Source organism: Muntiacus reevesi, chromosome 2, assembly GCF_963930625.1.
Source record: "Muntiacus reevesi chromosome 2, mMunRee1.1, whole genome shotgun sequence".
NCBI lineage: Eukaryota > Metazoa > Chordata > Mammalia > Artiodactyla > Cervidae > Muntiacus > Muntiacus reevesi.
In genome coordinates this window covers 29,646,848-29,671,077 of record NC_089250.1, presented here as the reverse complement: position 1 = coordinate 29,671,077, position 24,230 = coordinate 29,646,848, and the positions used below count along the sequence as shown (strand labels likewise).

Sequence of the window (24,230 nt, the reverse complement as noted above, 5' to 3'; positions counted from 1 at the left end):
TGTTTCTGCCTTTGATGATTCCACTCCGGCTAGTAAGAATTCCCTACCCTCTTCTCTCTCTCACATGAGAGCCAGAGTACCTTCTTTGTAAAATTTATTAAGGTGATTAAAGACATCATTATACCCCCAGATATGTCAAAAGAAGGCATATTTACTACATCTTAGACCATTGGGGGAAAAATATATTCTCTAAATCATGGATCGGTAAACTGTGGCTCACGGGCTAAATCAAGCCCTATACCTATTCTGTGAAATATTTATTGGAACACAACCAGGTGCTTTTGTTTATGTATTATATTATCTTGCTGTTATGCATTGTCTTATCTTGCTACCTTATGGCCTGTGAAGCCTAAAATATTTACTCTCTGGCCCATCACAGAAAAAATTTGCCAACCCTTACTCTAAGTGAACACTTGTTAAACCAGAGTACACCAGGATTTTTGCCCAGGCGTCATCTGATCTTTCTATATTAGGCCATGCCTGTTCAAACAAGAATTAAGCACAGATTTTCTGAAGCCTAAATTGTTTATATGTTTATAACCAGAGGCAAGAGATAAGCAGTGAATGTTTTATTAAGTCTACTTTAATTTTCTTTCTTTTTTTTTTTTTTTTTTACATAAACATAGTATTTTTTTATTTGTAGCACTTGAAACTTAGAGATGAGGCATCAGGTAGTTAATAAATTCTTTTCACACTCCCTTATTTTCTGAAATCTTTAATGTCAGAGAATTTGGTGCCAACCTTTTCCTCTGACTAGAACTAGAATCTTCCTTGTTCCCCCAAACTTTATAAGCGGTGGCAATTTCCCAAAACTTCACTTTGTAGGAAGATTTAAAAGATGCTTCATTTATATTCTCTGCCACCTCTTAACCCCCAAAGATTCTTTTGTTTGTTTAAGAAAAACATTATGCCCATTCCTTCTACTTAGGTCACAGTTTTAATATTTAGAAATTTTGAAGTAAGGTGTTAAAACTCATTTCAAACTCTGCCTGATGACTTACTAGAAACAAAGGTTGAAATGCAACAGGTGGTGAGTAGGAAGAATGACTTTGTCTTCGTCTTATGCCTCCAAACCCTCCCCTTTGCATAAGATCTCATCTACAGCTGTATACCTTTTCCTCCGCCAGAGTTTCAGTGACTGCTCCTCCAAAAATTCCAACAGGTGTTCTCAAGGGGACAATTGAAAAAAGAAAGGAAGAGTTGGAAACAGTTAAGGGGGCAAAAGCTTATTCTGGAATACATGTAGAAACATTTGCAATTAAGGTTTGGGAGTGGCAAAGGAAGCTAAGGAATAATGATAGCAATAGTCTCAATGCTATTAAATGCTCCCTAAATCTGAGAGCCAACACTACAATCCTAGCCTTGATATAAAGGTGATTGTAGAGCTAAGGCTCTACTGGTGATGTATTAGAGAAAGGAAAGCATTTTAAGAAATACTCTTGAGACTAGGTTAAAGGAACAAATTTAACCCAAGAATCAGATAGTATCTGTAGTACCAAACTACAAACACCTTTTTCCTTTGCCTCAGTGATCCTGCTCTGGAACTCTGTCCTGCAGATAAAACTGTTCATGTCCTGTAGATATGACTGTTCACATATGAAATCACATGTTCCAGTTTATTTGGTACAGCAGTGGTTATGGTAAAACGTTACCACCATCCAAGTATCCAGCAGTAAAGGACTGGATTGTAAAATCAGAAAGGCATTGAAAGTTCAACCAGATGAAAGCATGGCCATTGACATGTGTATTATCTATAAAATGATACTGAAAATGCAGGAAAAGGAGACCCTAAAAGTTGGTATCAAGGGATGGTAAAAGGGGAATAATTGGACATTACCAGATCTACATTATAAAGTAACAGATTTTTAAAAATCATTTTATCATTTAATACATTAAAACTGTGTAGGGGCTTGTATATATTACCTTGTTTTGATTCCCATACTCATTTGATACCTGCTCGCCATTGAATGGAACATACTATTAAGGGGCTCAGACATGGTCAAGTGAGAACTACTTTAACTGACACTGAAGAGTTTATTCCTTCATCTCTGAGATAAGGGCAAGATGATTAGGACAAAAGCTATTTAGTGGATTTCTTAAAAAATTTGTTTCTATGGAGAAATAGCAATTTAAATTCTATTTAACATTTATATCCCACTTTTTAAAAAATTGAAGAATAGTTGATTTACAGTGTTGTATTTCTGCTGTACGGCAAAGTGATTCAGTTATACAAATACATACTCTCTTTCACATTCTCTTCCATTATGGTTTGCTACAGGATGCTGTATATAGTTCCCTGTGCTATAAAGCAGACCATGTTGATTATTTATTTTAAATACAGGCTCCTAATTTATCCCTCTCCATCCCCTCCCCACTTTGGTAATCATAGGTTTGTTTTCTATGTGAGTCTGTTTCCATTTTATAAAGAAATTCATTTTTTTATATTTTACATTGCACATATAGTTGATATCATACAGTATATGACTTTCTAGTGTATTTCACTTAGTATGATGATCTCTAGGTCAGCCTGTGTTGCTGCACGTGGCTTTATTCTGTTTTTATGGCTGAGTAAGATTCGTGTGTGTGTGTGTGTACCGCATCTTTGTTTCTCTCATGTCTTAGCTCTTGCAGATAGTGTGGCTGTGAACATAGGGTGCCTTTATCCTTTTGAACCATGGTTTTCTCCAGATATCTGCCCAGGAGTGGGACTGCTAAATCATACGGTAGCTCTGTATTTAGCTTTGAAAAGAATCTCCATACTCTTCTCCACAGTGGCTGTACCAATGTACATGCCCACCAACAGTGTACAACCGTTCCCTTTTCTGTGCACCCTCTCTAGCATTTGTTACTTGTAGACTTTTCAATGATGTGGCCATTTTGACCTTTGTGAGGTGATACCTCATTGTAGTTTTGATTTATTTATTTACTTTTTGAATTGTATGAGGTGTTTGTATATTTTGGATATTAAGCCCTTGTCAGTTGCATCATTTGCAAATATTTTCTCCCATTCTTCAGGATGTCTTTTTACTTTGTTTATAGTTTCCTTTGCTGTGCACAAGCTTAAGAGTTTGATTAGGTCCCATTTGTTTATTTTACTTTTATTTCTCTTGCCTTGGGAGACTGACTGAAGAAAACATTGCTATGATTTATGTCAGAGTGTTTTGCCTATGATCTCTTCTAGGAGTTTTATGGTGTCATGTTTTATATTTAAGTCATTAAGCCATTTTGAGTTTGTGTGTGGTACTGAGGTGAGTATTCTAAGTTCACTGATGTATATGTGGCTGTAAATCAAGTGTGTGGGTTTATTTCTGGACTCTGTATTCTGTTACATTGATCTGTATGTCTGTTTTTATACCAGTACCATGCTATTTTGATTACTGTAGCTGTGTAGTATTGTCTGAAGTCTGGGAGGGTTATGCCTCCAGCTTTGTTCTTTTTTCTCAGGATTGCTTTGGCAGTTCTGGTCTTTAATGGTTACATACACATTTTAGGATTCCTTGTTCTAGTTCTGTAAAAAATATCATAGGTAATTTGATAGGGATTGCTTTAAATCTGTAGATTGCTTTCGGTAGTATAGAGATTTTAATAATTCTTTCCACCCAGGAGCATGGGATGTCTTTCTGTCTCTTTAAATCATTTTCACATTCCTTCATCAGTGTTTTATAGTTCTCACCATATGAGTCTTTCACTTCTTTGGCCAGGTTTATTCTTAAGTATTTTATTACTTTGATGCGATTTTAAAATGGATTTTTTTTTTTTACTTTCCTTTTTTGATATTTCATTATTAGTGTAAAGAACTGCAACAGATTTCTGTATGTTAATTTTGTATCCTGCTATATTGTTGATTATTTATCAGTTCTAGAAGTTTTTATATGAAATCTTTAGGGTTTTCTACATATAATATGTCATCTGCATATAATGACCATTTTACTTCTTCCCTTTTATTTTGAATCCCTTTATTTTTCTTGTTTGATTGCTGTGGCTAGGAGTTTCAATACTATGTTGATTAGAAGAGCTGAGAGTGGACATCCAGGTCTTGTTTCAGATTTTAGTGGGAAAGCTTTCAGCTTTTCACCATTGAGTTTTATGTTGGCTGAGAGTTTGTCATAAATAGCTTTTGTCATGTTGAGATATGTTTCCTTTATACCTACTCCTCAAAAAGGAATCAAGATGGTATAAAGGGAACCTTGGGAAACTTTTGCTCTCTGATGAGGTTTGTCTGAGTGAACACAGTTATAGGCAGATGCTTGGACCAGATATATGAACAGAGGAAAATAATTAGAGCCTATATTCTAGTTTCATGTTGGTTAAGTGTAGAATTTCATAATGGTTAAAATATGTGGAGTAAAGCCTTGTGAAGAGTCCAAGATAACATTGAATTTTGTGCTTATTTTTGGTAAGTTGTAATGTGGCTTACTTTAAAAGAAATTCATCATGATAGAGAGTGAGTTTTATAGGAAAAAGAAACCTGCCTTTTGGATATTTGCTTTAATAAAAGTTAAAATTCTGAACATTCAGAAGTTATTATCGATCTGTCCCTTGGTCATTGATATAACGTGCTTCCTAAAGTAACAAAATTCAAATGAATTCTTATGTAATTGTTATCATATCTCTGGATTTAATTTTTAGATATTTGAAAACTAGAGTATATTTTGTTGTTTTTCATTGGATATTACTATAAAACAAAAAATGTCATTTTTACAGATTCAGTTTCATAGTAACTACTTATACAGTATTAGACTTTTTCAAAAGTTATATAAAACTTTATATGTCATTCTCACAGCAGTTCTCTGTGGTTGAGGTAGTATTGACATTTTTCAGAGGTAAAGTTAAGGCCCAGAGAGTCATACAGCTATGATATAAATATTAACAGAACTCACATTTTGATTCCAGATGTCTTCATTTCTCTAGCCTTGTATTTATTTTGTTTTTAATGTCATAATATTGCAGCTTGTTGATAGCCTGTTTTTTTATGTTTTCAGGATATGGCTTTAGTTGCCCCTGAGGCTCCTTCAGAACAAGCCAGAAGAGTTTTTCAAACTTATGATCCAGAAGGTAAAAGATTTTATTTTTTACTAGCGTTGTTTTATATCTTTATATATTTGAAATACATTGATCCTTTGCTGAGTTTTATTTTTAAAGAGTTGTTGGATTACTGAATGAAATCTTATCTTGTACTAGTTGAAAATTTTAAATAAGAAACAGTGGAAATGAGAACCAAAAAAAAAAAGTGATCATCATACTCTCACATGGTAGAAGGGTCTTGTTTCACATGCTACTTAAGTATGGTTGCTTGAATCTTGACTTCTGATGGTGTTAAACAGGGAAAAGTATTCCTTCTGATTTAAACTTTCTTAGCAACTTTCAAATAAGCAATACAGTATGATTATCTCTAGTCACCATGCTGTACATCACATCCCATGACTCATATTATAACCGAAAGGTTGTACCTCTGACACCTCTTACTCCTTTCACCTACTCCCCCACCCCTTGCCTCTAGCAACCACTAGCCTGTTCCTGTATCTATGACCTCAGTCTTGTTTAGATTCCACATATAATTGGGATCATATGGTATTTATCTTTGTCTCATTTACTTCACTCAGCATGATGCCCTCAAGTTCCATCCATATTGAGGCAAATAGAAAGATTTCCTTCCTTTTTATTGACTGAATAATACTCCATTTAGTGTATATACCACATTTTCTTTATCTATTCATCCACTGATGGACATTTAAAGTGTTTCAGTATCTTGGTTTGTAAACAGTGCTGCATTGAACATGAAGATCCATCTCAAGTAGTGTTTTCTCTTCCTTCAAATAAATACCCAGAAGTGGAATTGCTGGATGATGTGATAGTTCTCTTTTTAACTTTCTGAGAAACCTTCATACTGTACTCCATAGTGGCTGTACCAATTTACATCCTCACTAACAGTGCACAGGGGTTCCCTTTTCTCCACATCTTCTTGAACACTTGCTATTTCTTACTGTGACTTTGACTTGCATTTCCCTGATGACTAGTGGATGTTGAGTACTGTTTCATGTACCTGTTGTATATAATCAGTATATCTTCATAGGAAAGTGTGCATTCAGATCCTCTGCCACTGTTTTAATCATAGAGTGTTTGGGGTTTCTGTATTGAGTTCTATGAGTTCTTCGCATGTTTTGTATAGTAACCCCTTATCAGACGTGAGATTTGCAAATATATTCTCCCATTCAATAGGTTGCCTTTTCATTTTCCTTTGTTACACAGAAGCTTTTTAGTTTGATACAGTTCACTTGTTTATTTTTGCTTTTGGTGTCATATCCCAAAGAAATCAATGCCAAGAGTGTCATGGAGCTTACCACCTGTGTTTTCTAATAACTTTTAAGGTTTCTAGTCTTACAGTCAAGTCTTAACTCAAAGTGGATCAAATTACGTGTGTGGTGTAAGACAACTGGTCCAGTTTTCCCAGTACCACTTGTTGAAGAGACTGGTCTTTATTCATTGTATATCACAACTCCTGTGTTGTAAGTTAATTGACCATTTATGTGTAGGTTTATGTCTGGACTCTCTTTGTTGCATTGATCTGTGTGACTGTTTTAGGTCAGCACCTAAAAACAGGGCAGGGCACCTGGGGGACTAGACCTTCTGGGAGGAGATGCAGCAGCAGCGTGATGAAGACGGTAGGAGACCACTGCAGCAGGGGCGGCACCTGGCCCACCCCCCCAACTGTTGGGGAGGCTTGCAGGGGTTTTCCTTTTCCCCCAGGTGGTGAACTTCCTCCCAGGGCAACCCTCCTGGTGTCAGGCTGCTCTTGGCTGGGGGATGGGTGGACACAGATACTTCTTAAAAAGTGGGGTACTTTTCCACACCACTATCCTCAATCTGTTTCGGAACTCCGTGGGGTTTTTGTTGCTGCTTCATAGCCCAGTGCTATCCTTGGGCTGTTTTCTTCAGTTTATAGTTGTTTGTTTTGTTGGGTGTTTGTGTGGGAGACATGAGTTGGGGTCTCCAAGCCCTCCATCTTGCTGACATCACTCCCCAGAATATTTCTGTGTAATTGATTGTGCAGGGAAATACAGAAGAAGAAAAACCATCATTATGATTTGTTTTTGAGCCAGATCTTAGCTTCTCTACCACACTAACAAAGGTTGTTTTGAAAAGTTCATTGATAGATAGACAGATATCACTCTTAGATATCACTCTGTTGTCCACTGTATTGTTAGCTAGGTGATTTTGATCACCTTTGCATTTATGTACCTTAGTTAGGTGATGGTCACGACTAACTCACTGACTTTGCCAGGATAACCTTAAAACTGAGTCATGCCTTCTATCCCCTTGTAAATTGCCATATAGGAACCTACATTTTTGGATGAGTCCTTACCAACTGCTGAATGCATTCAGTTATTTTTATAAATTCATTTTCTTCTGCCTTGAAATTTTTTGTTCTTGGAGATGTACTCTTTTAATCTCTAAAAATTTCAGTCACACAAATCTAGGAATCTTGGTAACCCATATAACTTTAGTTACCTTTCAGTCTATAAGTCTACTTTCTTATGTATCATATAATAGCCTATTTAAGAGTCCTTATGAATATTAAATGAATAATGTTGTGTAAAGCACCTGCAGTGCTTAACATGTAGTAGGTATTTTATAAATGTGATTCCTTTCTCTCTACACCTCACGTTAATTGGTGCTGGTACTGGTGAGTTTACATACAGTTAGTTTCTTCCACTGTGCCTTTTTATTAACTTGGAAAAAAAAATTTCCTTCCTCTTGGAATTAATAATCTTTTAAACTTCCAGTAACATTTCATTCTAAGTCTTTAGAAGTGAAAGTAATTTACATCTTTATATTTTCCCACCACTGAATGAAATCAGTTTTATAGTATTAATAAGTTAACAGCTTCAACTGGAATCGCTGGTTATATGTAGCACATTGAACTGTGTCGTGGAGGGTGACAAAAATAAGCATCCTCTTACCTCTTTGAATCCTTTGATGGAAAAGATGGGAAATAAATAATTTATGTTCCTAAATGCTTTTAGTATCTTTTGAGTTGGGATCAAACTTAATAGAGTTTTTGGAAACTGTAGCAAGTTAAAATGAAAATAAGATTGACATAAATAAGGTTAAAAGAAATGTGATGGACGTGAACTGAGATTAGCTAGAAGCCATCAAGAAAACCTGAGGGGGGAGGGTCACGCTGGCAAATGGAAGCATAAAGAAGAGAAAGTGATATCTGTGAACATAAGGTAGGAAATAGCAATTTACATGCAGGCAGTAGCCAGCAAAGCGTTTGACTTGAGTGCAAAGACAAGGCACAAGAAAAATAATCGTGTAGCATTTACTAAAGTGATGCCAAAGGTAAGAAATTAATGGTCAAGGCTTGGATTTATGGGGTTTTTCTTTTCCTTCTCTTTCTTTTATTGGGATATAATTGCTTTACACTGCTGTCTTAGTTTCAGCTATGTATACATATATCCCCTCCCTCTTGCACCAGGGCAGGAACAGAGATGCAGACATAAGAGAATGGACTTTTTATACAGGGGCAGGGGAAGGAGCCAGGGCGGTGGGCGGGGGGATGAATAGAGAGTAGCACTGACATATATACACTATCATGTGTAGAACAGCCAGCTAGTGGGAGGCTGCTGTCTAGCACAGGACGCTCAGCTCAGAGCTCTGAGAGGATTTATGTTTTAAAGAGCTATATTTCAGAGAACGAGTCAGGCAATTTTCTGTTAAGGATTTAAGGTATTTGTTTTGTTTTTTCCCTCCCATCTCTCACCCCTCTTCTAGATGTTTGCCTTTTCTATACCTCACATCCCAGTGGAGAGTGAGTGTGGAGTGGTATAGACACATACACATGTAAATGCCTGCTCTGTTTCAGGGCATTTTAGGTGACATGTTTCTACCTGTATTGATAGTAATCACTGTGGAGAGGTAGTTTCCTTCTGGAATGGAATACATTATAGGATGGGGTAGGTAAGGTGACTTGACAGATGAACTGGGTATCTTCCCAGGGTTTCCAGTCAGGTCTTTATAGTGCTGTGTAATTTTTATTTGAATTGATGGTCCAAGATATCAAGCATACTCTTAGTCCAGTGTAACCACCATCACAAACCATTCTCACCTCAAACATATGACTTTTCTGTACTCAGCCTTTTTGGATACCTATGTATTTCTTTCCTTAGTGAGAAACAGAGACCTGAAATTATAAGTGAATGAGTTTCTTGAGAAATGTGCACAACAAGTATCAGAATATTTCAGGAGATAACCGAACATAATATTTTAGGAGATGATGAACAAAGGTGTAGAGAAATACCTTCAGAATAAGGAGTATCACAGCCATAGGAGATCTGGACTTGAAAAGCCTAATGTTATTTAGAAGGCTAGTTTTCTTTTTGTTTGTTTTGTTTTTTTAAAGGAAGGAACCATCAGGAATACAAAGATACTAAAACCAAAGTTTAGTATCTACAGTCACAAGTAGTAGATTTGTTTGCTTTTTACAATTTCAATTTTTTCCATCATTAATGAGGTAGCAGACTCCATTTGGTTTTACTAAATTACAAGGAAAATTAGACTATCTTATTGTCAATACGAAAACACAATTTATGATCAGTGGTGGTTTTTCTGAATGGAGTCCTAAGGAATACATAGGAAAATAAGTTTGTTATGTTTTTTAATTAGAGAAAATTATTAATTATATAAAGTAGTTTTCATCTATATAGTTTTATGTGGGACAACTTAGCAGGACTATAATCTGAATAGTTAAGAAGTAAACAAAACTTGTTCAGTCATCTTAGAAAAGCTGTCTCTTTCTGTTACTTACCTTCAGTTCAGTTCAGTTGCTCAGTCGTGTCCAACTCTTTGCAACCCCTTGGATTGCAGCACACCAGGCTTCCCTGTCCATCACCAGCTCCTGGAGCTTACCATGGAGAAAATGAACTCCACTTTCTCATTTGAGTATCACTGTTTATTGTTTAGCTCTATAGAGTCCACTCTAGGAAGTTGGATTAAAGATAGAAAATTCTTCATTTTTAGTCACAAACTAAACAGCTAACTTACTAATTTGATCCCCACCCCCACCATAGTACTCTTTTCTGTATTCTGCACCCTGTTTAGTTTGTTTTGTAACTTTCCCATCACATAAGGTGAAGTGGTTCTGCAAGATAGGCCAGAAATCAACTACTCGTTTCTTTCCAAACTTATAGGTACAGTTCACAAAGCTGTTTTTGGTTGAACCATGGTACCCGAACAGAGCAGTTTATGTAAGTCTAAAGTTAGGATTAGCTTGAATAATTGAATGTCAGAGCTGTGATTGAGCAACTTCTTATGTCAAGCCCTGTGCTGGTCCTGGGGCTGTCCTCCTTGTCGTCCAGGGGCCGGAGAAGCAAAGCAGCAGGGAGACATGGGACAGGAGACCAGCGCAAAAGCAACCACGAAAACGCCTGGACCTTGCCTTAGGGCCAAAGTCACATATTTTCTCCACTAAGAGTTCTACTAAATTGTTTATGTTATTAAAGCATGAATAATAATAATAGGTAAAGTACAACATTTAATAGTAATTTATTAATTTATTGAATAAAACCAACAGCATTTACATTCTCCTCAATTAGATCTCTTCTAGGAAATGGCAACCCACTCCAGTATTCTTGCCTGGGAAATCCCATGGACAGGGAAGCTTGGTGGGCTACAGTCCATGGGGTCACAGAGTCAGACACCACTTGGTAACTAAACAATAACTAGCTCTCGGTTTTCTCCTCTGTTCCTAAGAAACTTTACTCTTCTTATCTACAGAGGTTTGAATATGTTACAGCCCCAATGCTGGGTCCTGCCTCCTCTCAAGCTCTCCTCCGCCCGCTTGAACTCCTGACACAGCTCTTCTCCTGCAGCTCTCTGTCAGCTTCAGCCTCTGCTAAGACAGACCTGCCAGGTTCCCCTTGTCTTCTGCAGGTTCTCCCAGTAGGAATCACAGTGGGTGCTTCCTTTTCCTTCATGTCCAGCTCTGACTTCTTCTCACTCATTGTACCCAGCAGGTTGTTACTCACTCCACTCTCTCGTTCCTTCCCGGCACTGCCCGATGCTGTGTCCCTCCTCTCATGCTCTGGGAGCTGGGCACTTCTTAGCATCTGCTTACTGGTTTTTAAAAAGCAAAACTCTTTTAAATTTGTAAACAAACAGCTTTCCCCCTCCTTTTCAAATGTCTTAAAACACAACCTAACTGTATGTGAATATTGGCTCTGTAGCTGCTCACCAGCTCACTGTCACACACAGTGCCCCCTCTCATCCTCCCCATTCTTCTGAGGTAGAACGCCTGCACAAGTCTGTTTTATATTCGTGTGGTTAAATTACTGGTGCATTCACATAATCCTTTTTCCTGCTTCTCAGTTCTGCTGTGTGTGTGTGTGTGTGTGTGTGTGTGTGTGTGTGTGTGTGTGTGTGTGTGTGTGTGCGCGCGCGCGCGCTCTGCTGTGTGTGTGTGTGTGTGTGTGTGTGTGTGCGCGCTCTGCTGTGTGTGTGTGTGTGTGTGTGCGCTCTGCTGTGTGTGTGTGTGTGTGTGTGTGCACTCTGCTGTGTGTGTGTGTGTGTGTGTGTGTGTGTGTGTGTGTGTGCGTGCGCGCGCGCACACGCACTCAATCGTGTCTGATTCTTTGCAACCCACCAGCACTGTAGCTCATGGACTATAGCCCACTGGGCTCCTCTGTCTGTGGAATTTTCCAGGCAAGAACAGCTTGAGAAGTCAACAATTGACTCTCAGGTTTCCTCTGCTGTTGGTATTGAGGTCATCTTATCATTGTGTCTCTATTTTCATATTCTTTGCGGAACCAACCAACTAAATCCTAGATGGCATGAGTTTCATCTGGTTAGACTTAAGGCTTCTTTTTCTAAACAACTTGTCTTGATATGAATGACTGCTAAAGAATAAAGTAACTTCAAAATCAGTGTTTTAAAAAGGTAATTCCAAATATCCTCTTCTGATCTTGGGTGTATTAAAAAGTCTGTGAGGTATTGAAACAATGCTCTCCAGTCTCTAGTTATACTGTATGTATAAAAAAAATAGAGTCACTGGCTTATAGTCCCTGCTGTGCTGCGTGTTTACAAGCTGTAAATCTGATAGGCCGCTTAAAAAAGTTTCGGAATGGTTAAGTTTTGAGGTAAATGATGTTTGAGTTAAGGAGGTCGTTGTATTATTTTCCTGGTTGTTGTTTGTATCTTATACAGCCAGTTAGCTTTTTCTGAGGATGGGAGCGGAGTCTCAGTTACAGTAAGAAGAGATAAGGCTGCCTGCCATTCATTCGGTGCATCAGAAGAATATTGTAATACACACTGCCTGTGTCGAGTGATACATGTGATGACCCATAAACACAGAACTATTTCTGTCTGCCAGAGACCTGATAAAGCCTGTTTTACATTTGGAGATGCTAAGCCTTTAGCTGTGACCTAACTAAGCAAAATGAGTGACTATTGTCTACCTTTCAAACTCAAGTTAGGCTTACAAAGCCTGGAATATTTTCACAGGTGCCTTCAAACAAGTTCTTTATTCTCTATATTGTAAATTATTGGTAACTTGACAAACTGGAATTATTCTAAACCCCCACTTTATAAAATTATGTTTAGGAAAATTTTTAATTATCCTAAATGATTCTCAGCCTTTTAGTCAAGGCCAGTCAGTCTTCATATGAATAAGCTTATGAGGTTTACGAAAAGACTTTAAAAAATCATAACTTCTCTATTTGCTTTCTGGTAGAGACAGTACACACTACATCCAGAAAGAGCAGCTATGCTTTATTTTGTGGTTTGATGACAGAAGCGGGACTTCTGGACACCTCGTTTTCCAGGACAAGATTTTTATTTTTTTTATTATTCTAATCCCTAAAAAGGGTATGGTGTTACTATTATCCTAATCCCTGAAAAAGGGTATTGTGTTGGAAGCTGATCAAAAGCCAAGACAGTCTTCAGGAATGAGTAAATGGGTAGAGGAACTCAAGCATTGTACATTTAAGGGAATCAACAACTTGCTTGTTTAAAAGCACTGTGATTTCAGACAGCCCTACAAGCTTTTTTTGTGTGTCATGCTCTATTGCATCATCTGAGTTTGGGCCATTTACCATCCTCATTGAGCCCCGGAAAAGGAGTATTTTCTATGGACTAGTCTTCATCAACATTTGATTCTACCCTGCATCCCAACCTTTTTTTTTTTGGCTTTAAGTCAGGTCTGTTGATTTAAATCAAGAGATATCTTTTCTTGATCTTATATTGTTAGAGATCTAAATAGCAATCAATCATGAACATCCTTTCAAAAAATTACATAACATTGTAAAAAGAGGAATTTATTGGTAAAGGATTATTGGATTTGTTAAAGGGAATTTAAAAGTTTACATTATTTATTGAAAATATACCTAATTAATAAATAGTTGTTATAAACATAAGTAGAAAAAACTTACATCATTTAACTTTGTAAGCCTGTTTAAGAAGTAATTTGGCAAAAAAAAAAAAAAAAAAAAAAAAAAAAAAAAAAAAAAAGAAGTAATTTGGCTTTAATGTTTCCTTGGTGTTCTCAGGTAGAAGTCATGTGGTTATTTTTGAAACTAACCTTGAAAATAAATCTTTGCCTTTGTGCTCAAGAACACTAACAGAAAAAAAGAACCTAATAATAATAGACATTGTGCCCAAAATAAACTTAATATGCTATTCCTTAACTCTTTGTGTCCCTCATTTACTGACTTTTCACTGGCGTCTGTGATCAGCAATAATAACATTTCTTAAAGTAAACTTTATCTAAATTGTTTCTGTAATATTTTTTCTCAGATAATGGATTCATACCTGACTCACTTCTAGAAGATGTAATGAAAGCATTGGACCTCGTTTCAGATCCTGAATAGTAAGATACATACAAAGTGTTATTTAGTGAGGAGGGAGGGAGGGAGGACTCTTACTGCAGCACGTGGCCATTGTCTTCATTAATAATGTACATCATTACATCTATAACTTTGATAAATTTGGGATTTTTATTATCCATGGGAAGATATCTCTCTAGTTAGGTGGACACATCTTTTAATCAAATACATAATATATTGATCAAATATAGGTTATTAAAAATCACCTTTGATCTACATTTCCTTTTTTTTGTCTTCTTCTGAAAGTGTATCTGACAGTGAACAAGCTTTAGCTAACAAACATTTAAGGAAAGGATTCAGCAAAAGCAACCCAAAACATATTGGTATACCCAGTTTTTAGAACTTGATCCTATTCTGTTTTCAGTTAGTTTGGCTATATTTTCTTTGAAAGTATGAAATATGTATAAACATTTGCAAACTAATCACATGTGAAATAATGTCTCAATCTCACCACCTAGAGCTGGGATGTTACCCTTTCTTAGTAGACATAATGGGTGATTCCAACTTAAAGAGGAGAAATTCAGAGACAGTTGAACCAGTCCAATAAATGGTATAATAATAACTACCATATTTCTTCTCAACTGATTACCAAGTGGAGAGCTTTTTGTTTACATTGCTGTACTACGCAAGAGAGACTTGACTCAGATAATTTTGGTTACTAGCAAGTCTTAAAATGGGAAAGGAGAAAAAGGCAGTTATTAAAGTTAGCACAGCTGAGTCAAATTGTTTTTCTAGAAATAGCTGAAAGATTGGACAGTTACTCACTTGGTCCTTTGGTCCAGTCACATTTATAATATTTGATGGCCATAAACTAACTGGACCTTATTAAGGATTAACAAATATAGTAAATATGACTGTGTCTTCATTTGTTTCATGTCACAACATGACATAGGTATTACTGTATTCTTAAAGTAAGCTAAAGGAAAGCTTATTAAGAAAATCATAAGAAAAATTTATTTATGATATGTGTATATATTGATTGAAAAATATATGTGTGTGTTTAAGTGGACCCTGGCAATTCAAACCCATGTTATGCAAGGGTCAGCTGTATAAAAAGTTATCTTTATAACCTGAGAGGTAATATGGAGAAAAAAATGTTCTGAGAAGACCATTTTCATTTTTAAAACTCTTTAAACTGCATTCCACTCTTCTCTGCCTTCTTTCTACACATACTTTTAGCAACTTCAGTGACACCAAATGGTAAGGGTTCTGCCAAGCGCTGCTCCAGACTGATCATGGAACAACAATTGTGCCACTTCCGAAATTCAGTATACTTTATTAGCTCTTTGAGAATTGTCTTACCTTTTTTAACCTTCCGTTTACACTGTCCAAGAATTTTAAGCCTCCACCTCATTTGGTTCTTAAAAGTAAGCTTTTCAGGAGATGTTTTTTGATTATCTGATGTACCACTGCCTTTGACACTGTTCCTTTTTCTCTTTAACGTAAAAGAAAAAAATGTTTATTTTTATGCCTAAATGCCTCATTTGGTAGCTAAATTCAGGCATACCTATGAAGCAAAGGGAATGTGCCTTTGAGAGGCTATAGGCCTGCTTTTATGAGCGAGCCTGGGTTTTTAAATTACTTTACCTAATAAGGAACAATATTCCAAAGTCATCATCATAATTTAAATTCTAAATAGTAACAGATTACTCTGGTTTAAAAATAACCAAGTTTTGGCAAATTAGATGTCATTCCTGTGTATTTGTCATTAAGGGTCTAAAAAAGAACAGCTCTCCGGATTTTTGGCAGTCAAATGTGTTGCAGTACCAGTAATTTAATCATGAAAGAAGAAAAATAAGCTTTTTTTTCCTGTGGTATCCACTGTTTTTCTTTTTTCTCTCTCCATAGTATAAATCTCATGAAGAATAAATTAGATCCAGAAGGATTAGGAATCATATTATTGGGTCCATTTCTTCAAGAATTTTTTCCTGATCAGGTAACATAGTTGAAGAAATACATTTATTGTTTTGTTCTATTGGGATGATCATATGATTGTTTCAGCATTTTTTTCCTACTAAACATGTTCTAACATGCAGATACTAGACTACGAAAGCACTGTTATGTAAATACTTGCCCAGACCAAGAGGCTAGAAGGGCATGTGTGTTCCAATACAGTAATGTAAAATTTTGATTAAAGGATAGGGGTGGTGAAAGAGAGTATATACACCAATACAGACACATTGATACTGTTTTCTAAAGGAAGATTCAAATTCAGAAATATGTGGAATAGAAAGAGAAAGATTCTCTTAATCCCCTCCTGCCCCTGGGTAACTTCTCTCAGTTAGCTATTTTCAACAGACTGGTATGTATCTTTAGAACTTTCTCAAAGAAAGTTTGAGAAAGGTTTGTACCTTTTTCTCTAGCAAAGAAGGTAAAATAGCCTGTAGGTAGTGTGAACTCCTACCAGTGCTCCTGTGTCCCAGGAGAATTTTAGTTGCATTAAAGGAGACCCTTTGAATGGAACTGTGCTGTTTCATGTTGGGACATGTCTTCCACTGGCTGCAACCGGAGCTCAGTTAAAGCATCTATACCAGTCTCAGTATGCTCCAGTCATGTCTATGTCACTGGCTAATTCTACAGCCTACCCTTACTTTTCCTGCTGTCAGAGTGTAGGGTTTTACCACTCCTTCAAATTATTTAGCAAGGTGTGTTGTGATCATTTCATCAGATACCAGCATGGTTTACAGTAAGAATAGCAGAAGCAGCTACCATTTAATAAGCATGTACTATGCATGAGATACTGTGTACCTTCTAAATTGTGTATTATTTTTCCCCCATTTTGCCAATGAGGAAATTGAAGATTAGAGAACTTAAAAAATGACTTAAGGTTATACTGCTAGCACGAGGCCAATTCAGGATCCAGTGTATGTTGTCTAAGCCCAGAGACAAAGCATTTTTAGCACTGTTACACTACCTTTTGTTGCTATTTATTTTATACCACTTGTTACTAGAACTGCAGTAAAATATTTATTTTGTAAGTTAAAATATGTTAACTCTGAAAATCCAGTCAAATCATTTATCTAAGTAATTGCACTGATTCATGTATAAATTAAGATGGTTGATATATGTCTTATAAAGCTTTTGTGTGGGATACAAAAAACAGCTTAGATTCTCGACGTGAAAAGTTAAAAACAATTAAAAATATCAACTCTTTTAAAATGTGATGCACAAATTATTGAGACAACTGGAAGTCCAATTAGTATATTTAAGGAAAACTTAAAGTAAGATTTGAACTAGATCTTGTAAAACAAGAGAAGTTGCGGAAAAAAAATCACAAATGTGCACAGAGCTGACAACAAAAGGTCTTTTCATGGGAAGATGAGGAATATGCTTGTCTTAGACAACTTAGAAAGGTGAGTGGTTGGTGACAAGACTGGAAAAGCAGCTTTTAGGTCCTACATTTTTAGGATTCTTGGTTACAAATCCCAGCATGCACTAAACATGAGCAGGAAAGAGTAGCTCAGAATAGCTGAGGGATAGAAGAGGTGGCGCCTGGAAGGTGGGTTCCAGGAGTTTCTGGGACTGGGCCAAGTCTCATCCCCAGGTGTGACTATTTCAGCTTTTAGGTTTTATAGTACTTAAGTACATAAATCTAAGTTTCTTGCTTTGTCAACTGATTCCTTAATCAAAGTCTGGAATTAAGAAGCTTCCATTTTACTTTCAATTGCTAGTTAGAAATTGCCTGATATAAAGATTTACAGTTTTAATTGTTGGTTATTTATAATATAGGGTTCCAGTGGTCCAGAGTCTTTTACTGTCTACCACTACAATGGATTGAAACAGTCAAATTACAATGAAAAGGTATGATAACTCAGTTTAATTTGTCTTCACCTGAGTTGATAAAATACAGGAGTATGTATTAACAATGTCTGAGTCCCATAAAACTGCTGCCTAAGCAAGGAGGTTATTCTAGGAGTCTCTTTACTGTCACAGCTTATCTGAGACCTGGACTCAGTGAGAGCGTCATTGGAATTTTGGAGTAGTGGTTTCACTGTGACAAGGTAACTCCATCTACATACATGTTGTTACCCTTGATGTGCAAATATTATAGAATCAAGTTTAGTACACTGAAGTTACTGGTCCACTTAAATGAAGAAAGAAGGGATAAGAGGGAGATTTTCTATTTAAAAAAAAAAAAAAAACACTATTTGAAAGGATTTAAATTAATAACCATCACAGCGAGCATTTATTGAGGATGTACCTAGAATTGTCATCAACACTTCGTGTTCATCAGCACTGTGTTTTCTCCAAAGTTTCACCCCACCCCATGAACTAAGTATTCTTGCATATTCTCATTTTACAGTGGAGGAAACTGAGGCACAGAGAAGGAAGCAGCTTAGCAAGGTCAGGCGGCCAGGAAACAGCAGAGCTGGAGCAAAGGCTAGGTGTCTCCCTCCGAGCCTGTGGCTCACCCACTGTGTTCTTATCTTTCCTTCTTGAATCTCGGACAAGGGCCCACGGGTGCTTCACTTCCAGATGTACTCACCTGCTCTACAGCAGAAGTTTGGTCTTGCCAGTTCACCCTCTTTGATTAATGAGCTTGGCAACACATAAGATATATCTACTCTGCATTTATTCCAGTAAGAGTCACAGTAGATATAACTCATATTAGAAGGAATAAGCCCTAACATGCCTTTTTAATCTAAAGTACCCATGCTGACTTCATGTGTATCTGATATACCAAGGATGGCTACAGAAAACAGATCATCCATGTGCATTAGAGCAAATCTAAGCCTGCCCCTAAAATTTACTTTTGTTTTCATAACAAAATATAAATTAGAACTTTTACTAAATTAGGGCCAAACATCTTTTCATAGGAGGATAATTGATTGATACCTATTGTGAAAAATAGAAATTGTCAATAACAGAACTTTTATGTTCGGTCCTAATGTGTAAATGAGCGCTTCATCTAGATGTAAATTCTGTGTAGCCTTGTCCTAGAAGGTACTTTGTAGTCACAAAGTAGTTACTTGCCTACACAATCCCTGCAAGGTAGATCAGTCAAATATTATCTGTATTTTACAGATGAAGCCTCTGGGACAGGGAGATTAAGCGACTCACCCAGGGTCACATGGCCAGTCACTGGCAGAGCAGGGACTGGAGCTGAGTTCCTGAAACCCAGTCCTGTCCTTGGTCTGCTTGCCCACACTATATGTGTATAGTAAGTTTTTAAGTTATGCTCATGACAGATGTCTGACATGACTAACAAAAAGATCAGAAATCAAAGATGAACTATTAACCTGACAACAGTACATAAGAATTAGAATGCAAAGCATGTGTTATACCATTAAGCTGCAAAGGTATACCATAAAGTTACTTCTGAGCTAGAAATGTGGCAGACCGCATAGAAGATACTATTAAAAATACCTGAGGAAGCTGGCAGCAGGAGAAGGCTGGCCAAGAGGAAGGGAGTCTGACCCACTGGGGCAGCCCAGGCTGGTGAGGCCACAGAGATGATCATAGTACTCAGCCCCGAGCACTTCTGCTGTAACGCTGTGAGCAAGGAAAGTTTCTTATGGAAGAGGTCTTGTTTATTATGATAACCTGTTATATGCTTGGTGGACAATTTTTCAGAATAAGAAGTTTTGCTTTAGAGTGTTAAAAGCATGATTACTTAGGGTTTTAATAGTAAACTTACTCCATCAAAACTAGACCCTAATTAAGAAACCAAAGTACCTGGCCTAGTAATTGAAAATACTCCAGTCCTGTAGTTAATGTTTTTTAAGGAGACGCCAACTTAAGGCTAAGTTTATAGCTTTTATCTTGGAAGAACATAATTAAAATCATGTGTATCAGCCACTGAGTGTGAAAATCATTATACATACTTTTCAACACAGCAGGCTTATTCTGTTGTCTTTCAAATTATGCAATTAGAATCTCCTGATATCAAGAGAAATTAATGACAATGCTTTTATGTATATAATGAGTGCTTATAAATGCTCATTGTCAGTATGTTACTTTAAGTTTTTTTAATTAATCAGAATAAAACCTTTTTCTGATGTCCACCTGCCACTGCATATCAATTACATAGTTTTTTATCCATCAACCTTTTCCTACTGTTTGATTTCTGTTTCTGACTGAAATCTTTTTTTCTCCTGATTTTTTGGGCTGAACCAAAATGAAGAGCACTTCAGAAGTATTTAATACAATAACAGAAAATTTCATTGACAAATATTCAACTTGCTTCCAGTTCTGGAAATTCAGCACTTTGCTTTCATTATAAGTCCTTCTCAGAATATATAGCTGTATTTTTATTACAGCTTTTTATCTGAAATAAGGCAGCATTTGAATGAGGTGGCAACATTTGAAGAATGAATTTTCTTTTATTAGAAATAGCATCTTCTTTATCAGAAACAGTACATTCTTTGTGATTTTTAAAACCCCGAATTGTAAACACAGTACCCTGTTTGCTAGTCTATGAAAAAGTCCCTCATAAGACTTTGCTAAGAGTATTGATTGACCTCGGTGGCTTGCTTCTGTTCAATAGGTAATGTATGTGGAAGGAACCGCAGTTGTTATGGGGTTTGAAGACCCCCTGCTACAGACAGATGACACGCCCATTAAACGCTGTCTCCAAACCAAATGGCCATACATTGAATTACTCTGGACCACAGATCGCTCTCCTTCACTAAACTGATTTGCCTAAGTATTTATAAAGAAGATTGTAATAGCAGATGTTGAAAAAAGGATGCAAGACTGGCGAGTGGCCCAATGAAGCTATACACTGGTATCACTGATAAACTGTAAATAACAATTAAAGACACATTTTCAGTGTTTAAGATATGTTTAAATTATTTGTTTTAAAGCTTTATGTTAAAGGTTACCCTATTTAAATTCTTTATGTGAAATTTACTAGCAAAACTAAGCTTTAATCAAAGTTCATCACTGTTGCAGTCAGATAATTTGGTCATTTGCCAAATTACAGACATCATATTACAATAGCATTTTTATATTGAGTATCAAAGTTACTATTTATAGACTTCTACTTTGGGATTTTATTTCATTCAGGCACCATTTATTGTTTAAGTGATTCTGGCATGCAATACATCAGCCTCCACATTGAAATGCAAAAGAGTTTTTACCTTCATTATTTCTAAAATCTGGTTTCCATTAGAAATATTGATAGATAACAAAGTATCAACCTGGATCTTTGACAATTGGCTTAGCTCTGGCATGTGTATAAAAAGTAGAAACTATAAGGGAACATTACCATTTATTCACAGATATATAGAGGATGTATTTTAAAAAATGATAGGAAAGAGAATCTGTTTGATAGTCTTAACACTGTTAACTTTCACTGTATTGCCAATTACACATTTTCCAAATTTGTCCCAACAGCCCTGTAAGCCAGCTATCTTGTATATTTATAAATGTGATAAATGCATGAGAACATCTGTTATTACATTAGTATATTGCATTATTTATTATGATCCTAGTTGATGGCTTAAATAAACACTTTTTTTCTTTAACTTTACCCTTGATTTGTTTACATTCATAGCTCAAAATAACATACTCTTAAATGACTCTGCCCAGTAGCCTTGAGAGCACAGAACAAATGCCTGTTGGACTCACACAGCACCTCAACAGGGAGACCAAACCTTGCACCTACCTAGGAATGCTGTAAGTCAGATGGTCAGGAGCACCAGAACCTGGAGGACAGCTGTCTTCATCAGTGGACAAAGTTACAGAAGCCCCTTCCTGTGTACTTTTGAGAGCAGTTACTATATTTCAGGAGTTTTGTTGCCCAGCAATTTGAAATGTGAATACCCAGAAAATACTTCACTTAGGCAGACAAGATAGCCTCTTAATGAATTTCAGAACTGAACTTTACCTTCAACAACAGGTATTTCCTCTATAAATCTCTTGGGGGTTTTATTTATATTTTTGTATACATTGACAATGATAAGAAGTAGATTTTAGCATAGGAAAACCCCAAATTTTATATATAACAACTTTCGGTAGCACTGTATTAGGAGTGTGATACTAGCTACTACAGTTACAGCTGTAAAATGTCAGTATTTTGGGTTAATCTTGCTTATTTCCAAATGGATATAAAATATTAATAGAATTAGTTCTCTAACTCTGCTCCTAAATTCCACAAGGATTATGAAAAACCATAGATTCTATTCATAAACATTGAGTCTACAATAAAATCTGTTATTCTTACAGTTGTTTCATAACAAACCATTCTAAAACTTCATGACATAATCATTTTATAAAGCCTATGGCTCAGGGGTTTGAACAAAACACGATGGGAGTGGCTTGTCTGCCTCTCAGTCTGGAGGCCCAGCTAGGCGAGTGTAGGCGCCTTAACTCCCATGACTGGGACCTTAGCTTGATCTGACAACTGTCAAACATGACATCAGACAACTGCAGATAACATTTTCTTTCCACGTCCATGTGGGATACTTAACCCTAGACCATACACCATAAAACAAAACCTAGAAAAATCCCCAAAAGTCTGGAGATTAAGCAGCACACTTCTGAATAACTCAAGGGTCAAAGTGGAATTGCAGTGGGACTTAGAACATATTTTTTGCTGAATGATATTGAAAATAGCAGATAGCAAAAATTGTGGGATAGAAATCAAGCAGTGCTTAAATGCAAATGTGTAACTTTATAGAAAGTTTGGAAATTAAAAAGGCATGCTTTCATCTCAGAAACAAACTGAAAGTAAATAGCGATGCAAAAAGAATCATTCACATGCAAAGGAATGAATTCAGACTTCTACTTCACGCTCTGTATAAAAATTTAAAAGATCAGAGATCTAATTGTAGGCTAAAACTATAAAAGAAGAAAATTTCCTCATCACAATAGGTTAGGCAGTGTTTCTTAGAATACCAAAAGCAGTAGCAAAGATAAATTGAACTTCATCAAAATTAAAAGAATTATGTATAAAAGGACACCATCAAAAAGATGAGATGACAACCCACAGAATGAGAGAAAATATTTAAGGCTCATTACCTCATAAGGAATTTGTATCCAGAATATATAAAGAAATCTTAACACACAAAAATGTTAATGGCCAAATGATTAGAAGAGATACTACCAAAGATGATAAAAAATGTCCAGTAAACACATGAAAACATGCTTAACAAAATCAGCCATTAGGGAAATTCAAATAAAAGTCATGAGATGAGATATCATCTTACCTATCCTAGGACGTTTAAATAAGAAAGCTAGACAATAACAGCTGTTGGCAAAGATGTGAAGAAAATGGAATTCTGCAGTTGGTGGTGGGGATATAAAATGGTGAAGTCACTTTAGAAAAACAGTAGTGCAGTTCTTCAGGAAGTTAAATCAAGGGTTAGCATATGACCCAGCATTTCCAGTCTTAGGTATACACCCAAGAGAAACAATATATATACCACAAAACTTTTCTTTAAATATTTATAGTGGTGTTATTCATACTAGCCATAAATGGAAACAATCTAAATGTTTACTGATGGGTGGATAAATAAGTGGATATACATACAATGAAAAGCCATTTGAAAATTAAGAATTATTGAAATGTGCTACAACATGGATGAACTTTGAACACCTGCTAAGAGAAAGAAGCCTATTGTAAAAGACCAGATATTGTGATTCCATTTATGTGAAATGGCCACCTTAGGCAAACCATAGAGGCAGAAAAGGGGTTAGCAATTGCCTGAGCCTAGGATGGGGATTGAGTGGGACAACAGAATTGGGAAATAACTGCTAATGTATAGGGGTTTCTTTGGGTGTAGTAAAAATGTTTTATAAAGTAGTGATGGTTGCATAACTGAATGTACTAAAAGTCACACAATTGTAAGAAAAAAGATAAAAGGAGAAATCCATGAGACAACAGTTCTATTCTATGAAAAAAGTCAGCAACAACAAAAGACCTCTTGGGAGAGGGGGCGAGCAGGGAAAGAACTAATAAAAAGGATAAAAACAAACAAAATGAGAAGTAAAACAAATTATTAACACCAAAAAAGGAAAGGGGAACATTGCTTAAAATTCTCTAGATATTAAAAAGACAGGAGTTAGAGTACATTCGAACTTAAGTTATTATTATCTTAAAAAGAGACATAAATTTAAACCTCATGGAAACAAGCAAAAACCTATAATAGATACACAAAAGATAAAGGAATCTAGACATATCACTATAGAAGATCATCAAACCACAGATGATCAAGAGAAGAATGAGGAATTACAAAACAGCCAGGAAACAATTAAAATGGCAGTAAGTACATACCTATCAATAATTACCTAAAATGCATATGGACTAAATTCTCCAAAATAAACAGCATGGCTGAATAGATTTAAAAAGAAGACCCATCGATATGCTGCCTGCAACAGACTCACGGGTTGTAAGGACACGCACTGAAA

The 24,230-nt window shown here is 36.2% G+C and overlaps 1 protein-coding gene across 2 annotated transcripts in view; it reads left to right on the top strand.

Annotated features, from left to right (window-relative positions):
- Nucleotides 1-21,351, top strand: part of MINDY3 (MINDY lysine 48 deubiquitinase 3) — an 86,305-nt gene extending 64,954 nt beyond the window's left edge. For both annotated transcript variants that reach the window (XM_065921169.1, XM_065921170.1), the window contains 5 exons: nucleotides 4,983-5,055; nucleotides 13,789-13,861; nucleotides 15,726-15,813; nucleotides 17,607-17,678; nucleotides 20,365-21,351. In XM_065921169.1, coding sequence (XP_065777241.1) covers nucleotides 4,983-5,055; nucleotides 13,789-13,861; nucleotides 15,726-15,813; nucleotides 17,607-17,678; nucleotides 20,365-20,514 — 456 coding nt within the window. In that variant the 3' untranslated portion in view covers nucleotides 20,515-21,351. The remainder of the gene's footprint in view (nucleotides 1-4,982; nucleotides 5,056-13,788; nucleotides 13,862-15,725; nucleotides 15,814-17,606; nucleotides 17,679-20,364) is intronic.
- The last annotated feature ends 2,879 nt before the right edge of the window (nucleotides 21,352-24,230 follow it).